Raw genomic sequence first — 10,874 nt, forward strand, 5'->3', positions numbered from 1 at the left:
CGTTAACCCGTTAAGAATTTTATATTTACACTTTTACCCATATGTATATAAACTTATTACTACATTATTGCATAACTAGTTGTATTTAGAATGATAGAACTGTCCGTAGCTAATGTCAATCGTCTCTGTCTTCTCATGAATTATGAGTGGACATGAATTGAATTCCTCTCTAGGCTATTTTACTTAAGTGGGGTTTATTTCATTACTTCACTTATAATTAGAGTTTGAAGTGTGTCAGTAAGTGGGGTTTTCTAATTGTTTTGTGGATAACAATGCTAATGGTATTGATTGTTCAAAAACTAACAGATGCAGTTTGAAGTATGCATTTGGCCGTTTGGTATTTGATTGATCAAAAAAAATTTATTTGGTTTAGCCGATAATCGCCGATAATCGTTAATCCATTACCAATCCGCTCGTTGTCTTATTGAATGGATAGAGGATTACTATATTTATAATCCGATAAGCTGAACCGTTAAGCATAATTACCTGATAAGCATCCCTAACTGTAATGGGTAGTTATTCAATTATTACCAAGTGTTTTATTTCCCTTTTTTGTTCAACTTTGTAACATCAGAGAAATCCCTAAACTTTAAATTGGAAAACCACTGATCAATCTGGTAAGCCGAGCAATCGAAAAAGAGAACCAATAATGTCCCTAAATTTGTCCACAACTCTACATATCCAATACATTTATACACATATCTACCACTCTTTAATGAAAGAGATTCTGGAAAAAAATTTAGGCTGCTAGTAAGTCTAACTTGATGGCTAGCACCTAATATTCTTATATATTCTAATGTAAAAACATCACATTAGAACGAAGCTAGCAGATACTAACATTTTGCTAATTTATTGGTTTGTTGGGATGCGGCCCTTTTTCGAAATCTGGGGATGCTTCGTACTAGAGGAGATATAGTCTTATAGCAATGTGTTCAATTGAATTCATAACTTTCGATATGGAACTTAAATTTGTATGTAAAAATTTCATTGAAATCGCAATAATTTGTAGGTATGAACCCAAAACTTTAAAGATATAATGAGTTCAATACTAAGAACCTTAAAGGTTGAACCCATCGAGTTTAAATTTTAGATTCGTCTCTGCTTTCGTACACCGGACTACTTTTTTTTATTTTATTTTTTATGAAGATTCCAAAAAAGTAGATGAATCCTTCAATAAATAGGCATATTATCACTGAACTTGTGACAAATACTCAATTCATTTCAGACACAAGAAAACATAAAAAGATGGAATCAGTTTTTCTTGAAGAATTCAGTCTATTGAAGCTAATCAAAATCTCCATATTCCCCTTTATAATCCTCTTCTTACAACTCTGGAGTTTGAAGAAAAAATCCAAGCTTCCACCTGGTCCAGCAAAATTGCCTTTTATTGGCAATTTAAACCAGTTAATGACTCCAACACCCCACAAAAAATTAAGGGATTTGGCCTTAAAATATGGTCCTTTAATGTACCTAAAACTTGGAATGGTGCCAACAATTGTTGTATCCTCTGCTGATGCTGCTGAGAAAATCTTGAAAAACTAATGATCTTGCCTTTGCAGGCCGGCCTAAATTAGTCGCCCCAAAAATCTTGGGCTACAATTATACCGATATTGCATTTGCACCTTATGGTACATATTGGAGACAACTAAGAAAAATTTGCATCCTTGAGCTTCTTAGCTCAAAGAGAGTCAACTCATTCGCGTCTGCAAGACGCGAGGAGTTGAATCTGTTTCTTCAATCTATCGCGTCTTCTTGTGGTGGAAAACCTATTAACTTGGCTGAAATGTTGTTTGCTTTAAATCATGATATAACTACAAGAATCACATTTGGAAGTAAAGCGGATGATCAAATGAGATTCAGGGCTGCAACTAAAGAAGGAACAGTATTGGTAAGTGGATTTTAGATTGGTGATTTCTTTCCTTCTCTATCATTTGTTGCTCTTGTCACAGGCATGACATCGCGGATACAGAAGATTTTCGTTGAGACGGATAGCATAATTAGCAAAATCATCGACGAGCATACTGAAAGAAACAAAAGAATCAAGCCGGAGCACGAGGATTTACTTGATGTTCTACTTAGGATTATGGAAAATGAAGAACTTGAAGTGCCTTTGACTATTGACAACATCAAGTCTATCTTACTGGTAAACATGCTCCCACATCCTGATTTTTTTAAGAGTTTACGTTCCATGTAGTGACGCTGCAAATGATATTTACATAATCAGGTCACATTAAAGGGTAAGTGGTAAAATTATTGTAATCTCACCAGGAGGTCAGGGGTTCGAGCCCTGGAAATAACCTCTTATATATATGCAGCATAAGGCTATGCACAATAGACCCTTGTAGTCCGGTCCTTCTCCGGACCCGGCGCATAGCGAGAACTCAGTGCACTAGTTGCCCTTTTTAGGTCACATTAGGTAACTCTATTTAATAGTATTAATTAGTAACTTATAATGGTAAGTACCTTGTTACTGATTGTGTAAAAATCATGTCTGTATGTATAACTTAAATCTTTTTCCACACTGACTAACATTGTTTCCTTCCCTTTGCAAAACTAAAGGAGATGGTTGTAGCTGGAAGTGAAAATGCTTCAAATTCAGTGGAGTGGGCAATGACAGAGATGATCAAGAATCCAAAAGTACTAACAAAAGCACAAAAAGAGGTCAGAAATGTGGTAAAAGGGAAGCCAACAATAGAAGAGAATGATCTACACAAACTAAGTTACATCAAAATGGTGATCAAAGAAACACTAAGATTTCATCCACCTGTACCCCTTTTGCTCCCAAAAGAGTCGTTGGAAAATTGCACGATCGACGACTATGAAATTCCAGCAAATACTAGAGTTTTTATCAACTATTGGGCAATCTCTAGGGATCCAAAAAGTTGGGAAAATCCTGAAAATTTTGAGCCTGAAAGGTTTGAGAATGTAGCAGTGGATTTTAAAGGTCATGATTTTGAGTTTATTCCGTTTGGCGCAGGAAGAAGGATTTGTCCAGGAATTTCCTTTGGAATGTTAAACTTGGAACTTTCATTAGCAGCTATGCTTTATCACTTTGATTGGAAGCTACCTCAAGAAATGAAACCAGAAGATGTTGATATGAATGAAACATTTGGAATGACTCTTTTCAAGACTTCAAGTTTGCATCTTGTTCCTACTCTACATTTCCCTGTACCATCTTAAGTAAATAGTAAACACTTTTCTGTTGTTTTACATTCATGTACTTTGAAGGTACAGTTTGACGTAATTGGTAAAGTTGCTGTCATGTGACCAGGAAGTCACGGGTTTGAACCGTGGAAACAGCCTCTTACAGAAATGCAGGGTAAGACTACGTACGATGTACCCTTGTAGTCCGGCCCTTCCCCGGACCCCACACATAGCGGGTGCTTAGTACACTGACTGCCCATTTTACATTCATGTACTTTGTTTGTATGGGAGGAATATGTAGAGTTTACTTTGTGTTTCCCTACCCTTGCCTTTCCATATCTTTGCAATCTAAACAAACAAAATGCTAAGGAATAAGAATATCGTTTGGACTGCCCGGATATCTCTTTCTTCTTGTCAACCATCGGGTATTCAAAACTCATTGATCTCACAACCTAAATATGACTATCATCTTTCTTTGCTTAGTTAATACACACAGGTCAAGGAGGCTAAAATCTAAATTTATGTGACACTCTTTTCTTCTTAACCAGTCCAAAAAGAAAAATGATTTCCAGCCACATAAGTTTCAAAAAACTTGCTTTATTTTTTAAACTCTGTGTGGGGCCAAATATTTTTATATAAATTGGCATGGAGGGAGTAGTAATCTTTCATTCTTTAATAAAGCTGCCCTGCTGATGTATGTACCAAGTTTATTTAATCACATCCCATTTTTTCTAGTATTAGTGAATTTTTCTATTGACTTGTTTGTCGCTGTGCAAAACTTAGTTTTCTCCTTGTCCTTATTCATTTTGTTATTTTCAAATTTCCCAACTAGTACTCGCACCAAACGGCCAATAAAGGACAGATATATACATTGAAATTAGCACCGTTTGTAGGTTTTACCTCTCTGGAGTCCAGAACCCATTTGTGATTTTTTTTTAGCACAAGTGTGATGAAAATGTGTGTTTAAAAAAAAAGTGACATTTTTATATATAGCGAATTTTTAAAGAACGCTATACTTTAACGGAGTTTTGGCCGTTAAAGTATAACGCTTTTTAAAAGAGCGATATATATATATATATATAATGCCACGCTATACATAGATAAATAAACGGTCCCCCTCCTTCTTCCCCACATTCGAACCAGACGACCCCCCTCCCCCATTTCAAAATTCTGAATCGATCCCCCCCCCCCAATTTCCTTCTAAAAATATTATAGTGGACCCCACCCATCACACAAAAAGACAAGATTGTAGGTCCCACATCCTAGCCAAGCCTTCTATTGTTGTGGTTTCCTCGTTTCGGGCTCAAACAATTCATCGACTTTCCGAAAAACATAAATCGAGGTATTCCGATTTAGTTTATGTCGAAACTCGTATAATAATGCATAGTAGTTGTTTTGAATATGTTTTCATGTTGTTTTGTATTTTTTTTGCGATTAAACTAGTATGTTATTTTTATCCGGACTAAGATATTAGTATTTTGTGTTTGTTTTGTGATTAAAATGTATTTGTTGTTTTTATCTAGTGTAGATTATTTATTTGCTTAAAGACTAGTGTTCTTTTAGCGTAGTAAAATGTAAAGTCTCTTATCATAGAATCCCTATAGTTTAAGTATCTTTTATACTGATAGATATACTTTGTCCAATTAAATATGATAAAAATTAATTATTTAATTTACAAAACAAACATACAAAATTATAAAAATATTAAAATTGACACACACAAGAATTCAGGATAGCTTGGTGCTACTGGACCTCAAATATCGAGCCTGGAACTCATAGGTATATACTCTGTCCAATTAAATATGATAAAAATTAATTATTTAATTTACAAAATAAACATACAAAATTATGAAAATATTAAAATTGACACACATAAGAATTCAGGATAGCTTGGTGCTACTGGGCCTCAAATATCGAGCATGGAACCCGTAGGTATATACTCTGCCCAATGTCCATATGATAAAAATTATTTATTTAATTTACAAAACAAACATACAAAATTATGAAAATATTTAAATTGACACATACAAGAATTCAGGATAGCTTGGAGCTACTGGGCCTCAAATATCGAGCCTGAAAACCATAGGTATATACTCTGTCCAATTAAATATGATAAAAATTAATTATTTAATTTACAAAATAAACATACAAAATTATGAAAATATTAAAATTGACACACACAAGAATTCAGGATAGCTTGGTGCTACTGGGCCTCAAATATCGAGCCTGAAACCCATAGGTATATACTCTGTCCAATGTCCATAGGATAAAAATTAATTATTTAATTTACAAAACAAACATACAAAATTATAAAAATATTTAAATTGACACACATAAGAATTTAGGATAGTTTGGTACTACTGGACCTTAAATATCGAGCCCGAAACCCATAGGTATATACTCTGCCCAATGTCCATATGCTTAATTATTTAATTTACAAAACAAACATACAAAATTATGAAAATATTAAAATTGACACACATAAGAATTCAGGATAGCTTGGTGCTACTGGGCCTCAAATATCGAGCCTGGAACCCATAGGTATATACTCTGTCTAATTAAATATGATAAAAATTAATTATTTAATTTACAAAACAAACATACAAAATTATGAAAATATTAAAATTGTCACACATAAAAGAACTCAGTATAGCTTGGTCCTACTGGGCATCAAATATCGAGCCTGGAACCCATAGATATATACTTTGCCCAATTAAATATTGTATAATTATAAAAAATAATTATTTAATTTACAGATCAAACATACAATTAATATTGTTTAATTTACAGTAGACGACATGGACGTGCCGCATATGCATCCCGGACCTGTCTCCGATAAGCTATTAGTGTTACAGGGCGATCATAGGTCCGACTACGTATGGGAGGGAGAGTTACTGGCCCAGAATCTCCGCGCCAGGAGAGTGGACGACATATGGGATTTTATGAAAGACAGAGATCTCCATCCCCGTGTAGTCCAGCGCCTGCGGGATACGGGCTTCTACAGGATTTTGGAGATCGGGCGGCTGCAGCTCGACTGGTCTTTGATCACGGCCCTAATAGAGCGGTGGCGACCGGAGACGCACACTTTCCACCTGCCCATTGGCGAGGCCACCATTACGCTGCAGGACGTGGAGGTTTTATATGGGATGCTTGTTGATGGACTACCTGTTGCACTGCCTCAGGCCATAAGAGAGATGACGCGTGGGCAGTATTTGGACATGCTGCAGCAACTTACTGATTTCAGGCCACATGATGAGACTGCACACTCAGGGGCCAGTCGCGTGAGTTTGACAGTTATTCGACAGCATTTGGAGATATTGCACCCCGACATCACCGGGGAGACAGATGATATGCATATTCACCGGTATACGAGGTTGTTGCTGCTCCTTCTATTGGGGGGGAGGGGGTCTTGTTCCCGAACACTTCGGGGAACCTAGTCAGCTTGCGATTTATATAGCGCGGTTAAATACTACGTTATGTGAATATATATAGCGCGGTTAAATACTATGTTATGTGTATTGTCTTGTCGAACTGAAAAGTTGTCCGTCTGAGAAAAAGTTATTTTGTATCCATAATCATCTTTAACGCGCAAAGCATAGCGCGGTTAAATACTACGTTATGTGAATATATATAGAGCGGTTAAATACTACGTTATGTGTATTGTCTTGTCGAACTGAAAAGCTACCCGTCTGAGAAAAAGTTATTTTGTATTTGTAATCATCTTTAACACGCAAAGCATGGCGCGGTTAAATACTACGTTAGGTGAATATATATAGCGCGGTTAAATACTACGTTATATGTATTATCTTGTCGAACTGAAAAGCTGTCCGTCTGAAAAAAAAGTTGCCCTGGTACCAATGACGTTGCAGCTGCAGCCCTTTCAACAAACCTCTCCGCCATCTGCTTGAACGACATCCATACCATGGCAGTGACAGGCAATCCTCTTGCCGACTTCAATAACCCGTTGAAAGACTATGACATGTTTGTAGTTAGAATTCCCCATCTTCTTCCACCATCCGCATGTAAAGTCTAGTTGTGAAGCTCATGTCGCATCAACCAATGACATGCTCGCTCGTCTTCCTGCCTCATAGATTCCATGTGCCTCCGAAATTTATGCTCTTAGTGGTCTGTTGCTGCCATCCATATCAAATCATGCAGATCCTTGTTGGGATGTGCCTTCTAGAAATTGGCCTTAAAGTGCCTCACACAGTAACGTTGGTAGGCATAAGGTTCTTGCCATGCAGGCAAGTTCTCTACAGAACTTAAGATACCACCATGCCGATCAGATATTAGACAAATGTCGGAACGCTGTTTGATAACGTGCTCTTTCAAATGGTTCAAAAACAGCGTCCACGTCTCTTGGCTTTCATTGGCACAAATAGCAAAAGCTAGAGGACATATTTATCCATTAGCATCTACTGCAACGGCTATCAACAGCTTGATATCATACTTTCCATAGACATGAGTGTCGTCTATGGATATTACCGGCTGACAATGCAAAAAACCATCAATTGTTGGTTTAAATGCCTAGAACACGTAATTGAATATATATTCTGATTTTTCCGGACTCTGCTCAAGCTTCTATTCAACAACCGTCCCAGGGTTAAAGTGTTGCAGTGCGGCCATATACTTGGGTAGAGTTGCAAATGACTTATCCCAGTTACCATAAACAATTTCAAACGCACGTTTGTGCCCGAGAAATGCCTTTCTTTTGGTAATGGTATGGTCATATTCTTGGTGGACTGATGTAATGCACTCTTTGATTTTATACCTTATGGATGCTTCAAGGTGTGGAATAAGGACAAGAGAAATCAAGTCAATATCCAAGTTGTAGTGATTCCCATTGAATGTGTCCATTTCACATCCGTGGGTGGGAATGTATTTACCCACTTGCCACAAACCTGTTTTCTTCTTGCTCGCACGTAGCATCCAATGACAACCCGTAAACCATCTGCGGCAAACAACCTTGTATACCTTCGGAGTTGACTCCCATACCGTCATCTCACGACACTCTTTTACGTTGTGTATTTTCGCCGCCCTACTTAGGCGTGCTTTATCGGGAAAAAGCATGCCCTTTGCCAGCACCGTTGGTCTAGAAACATCCCACATTGCTGTCCGAATTTCATCAAAATCCCTTGTGAGAGCATCCATATCCGGCATACTTGGCAAGTTATCAAGGTAGGGAATCTTCCTTGAATGAAACAGCACTTGGGACTCGTATACTCTTGGTCTAACGAGGGGTAGAGCATACTCCCTCGTCAAATCAGGTCCTTCATTCTCTTCCTCCTCGTCACCATCCTCACGAGGGAAGGGTGTGTCGTCTCCGGAATCATCGGCATTGTTGTCATAATCACTGTTCTCTTCTTCACTTTGTGCATCTGCTAGATCCCGATTTAATATGTCGTCTTCGGTCAATTGAGTGAGGACAGATGGTTCAACTTGCTCGTTTTCACTGCACAAACAACAAAATAATAAGCTACTGAAATTAATAAATACTTTCCATATAGTTGTATCACTTCACTTACAAGTCATAACGTGTTGACATTCCTTGATGAAAATTATCCTGTTGGTGATGACTCCCGGATGGACCACCATGATCCAATATACCAGAACTACGCATATTCCAACTGGGCGTGGGTTCATAACTTGTAAAAGTCATATCTGGCCGGTACCCCCTGTGGAATATATGAGTGTTAATACAAACTCAATACAACAAAAATATACATCGGAACACTAAGTAAAATTGAAGTTTACCACTCGTCTTGTAGATTATGCAAAGCAGGAGAGAAATTATTTTCTCGCTCCTTATTCGCCCGTGGTGATAAGTTTAAATGAGGGCAAACTCTTTCATCCGGAACCTGTCCGACAAAAACTGCTCCAGAATAACCACCCGATGACTGAGGGTTATCCCTATTATGCGCAACCTCATTATTGCGAACGTCTTCGACCTTGACGTACATTTCCAATATTTTTATCACAAGAAATTTTCGGTATTCATCCAGAGTCCTAAAAAAATCTCTCAAAGTTTCATCATCGTCGATGTTAAACTCAGTGTAACAAGCAACCCCTTGCGGAGTGATGCAATACGGATATCTTCTGATTACTTTAAGGTTCACCGAACGTTTCCTCACACTCATTTTATTACATAATAATGATACCAATCTATCGTACTCCATTGTAAGTGGCAACTTAACATGACACTGTGGAGATAAACTATAGCTCACAGAGTTATTCGCCACCACAACCTCACCCCCTAATATAATGAAACCCTTACTTTTCGCTCTTCACACATTATGAAAAAATGCTTGAGAATTTAACAAGAAGAAAAATTTGAACGAGAGTTAGGAATATTTTTGAATGGATTTTTGTAAAATTCTAACGTCTTTAAATAAGGCAATGCGTAGCTCGGTGGGCTGGAAGTTTTTAGGTATAGCGCTCTTTTAAAGAGCGCTATACCCATTTGAATTATTGTTATGTCAGTTAAACGCATGAGACTTATTAGTGGGCCCACAAAACAGGTATAACGCGATTTACAATGATGTTATATATAAAAATATTACTCTTTTTTTTAAACACACATTTTCGTCACATATGTCCAAAAGAACCACAAATGGGTTCTGGACTCCACTCTATGTTGCTCTTTTCCCCTATTTACTTATCTGCATTGATAAGAGTTGTATTATCCCAACACAACAGACATCTCAAATATTTCTAACTTCTCGATTAAACATTGAGTGCGAAACAAGCGTGGAGCTAGAGTTTGGTTACAGTTTGGTTGAGTTCAGTAACTTTGGTCCAAATAACGTATGTATTTTAATTAATTTAATAAATATATATAAATTATTTATTTAAAATCTAGTAATTTAAAGACTAGAATCTCAAATCCCTAAACTTTAAATCCTAAACGATACAAAAAAGGTGAAGGAATGCAATTGGAGAAAAGAAGGATAAAAGTTGGAATATACAAGTTGGGATGCACCTATTTCTAAGGCAATGTAAATTTCACTCAATCGCTTTGACTTTTTGGAACAATGTCACCTTCACCTTTGGATGAGACTAAGCTATTATTTAGACATAGTTGAAACTTAAAAAAGAATTTTTGAAATTATATTAAAAAATAAATTTTAAAAGTTAAAATTGTGTTTGAATATATATTTTATTTGAAAAAAATTAAAGTTTTATGAGTGAAAGAAAAAATTTCACCCAGAAACTGCCCTAAACCAATTTTTGGGGGAATTGAAATTTCTTTTTAATTCTTTTTAAAGACTGATCAAATTCCAGGAACAAACAATGTTTTCAATTTGTTTATGAAATAAAGTAGCCAAAATCTATGTCTAAACCGGTGGTAAGACAAGCACCCTTGATTTCAAAATCAATGGCCGGTAATTGTTGGAATTGTCAAAAGACTAGGGAAAAAGACCCAAAATTATTATGGGTTTTAAAACTATTTTTTTCGACAATTTAGAAATTATGGTATAGTGTTGTATAGAAATTGAAAAATAGCGCAGATTTTGTTTGAGTTCAAATTCTTTACTATAATTTTTTTTTACACAGGCAAGATATCTATGAATAATCTTCCACAAAAGGTAAATATATAATCTTAAAAATAACCCAAATTTTGTTACAATATGTAAATTTGACCTTATAGTATAGTAATTTTTTTTACTTGTCAATATTCTTAAATATTATTACCACTACCAAAAAATTTGAATTCGGACAGCCGCCAAAAA

The 10,874-nt window shown here is 36.3% G+C and overlaps 1 protein-coding gene across 1 annotated transcript; it reads left to right on the forward strand.

Moving 5' to 3' along the window:
• The first annotated feature begins 1,220 nt into the window (after positions 1 to 1,220).
• On the forward strand, positions 1,221 to 3,463 carry LOC107784120 (desmethyl-deoxy-podophyllotoxin synthase-like). The gene is made up of 2 exons (XM_016605189.2): positions 1,221 to 2,143; positions 2,560 to 3,463. Exons 1-2 carry the CDS (start codon positions 1,952 to 1,954, stop codon positions 3,178 to 3,180), a joined length of 813 nt encoding a protein of 270 aa, XP_016460675.1. The 5' UTR covers positions 1,221 to 1,951; the 3' UTR covers positions 3,181 to 3,463.
• The last annotated feature ends 7,411 nt before the right edge of the window (positions 3,464 to 10,874 follow it).

This window comes from Nicotiana tabacum, chromosome 23 (genome assembly GCF_000715075.1).
Source record: "Nicotiana tabacum cultivar K326 chromosome 23, ASM71507v2, whole genome shotgun sequence".
Classification (NCBI taxonomy): domain Eukaryota; kingdom Viridiplantae; phylum Streptophyta; class Magnoliopsida; order Solanales; family Solanaceae; genus Nicotiana; species Nicotiana tabacum.

Bases quoted from the DNA above. Each gene is read 5' to 3' on its own strand.
- LOC107784120 (XM_016605189.2), top strand. From the start codon at position 1,952: ATGACATCGCGGATACAGAAGATTTTCGTTGAGACGGATAGCATAATT. The intron at 2,144-2,559 runs GTAAACATGCTC...GCAAAACTAAAG, and splicing joins ACATCAAGTCTATCTTACTG to GAGATGGTTGTAGCTGGAAG.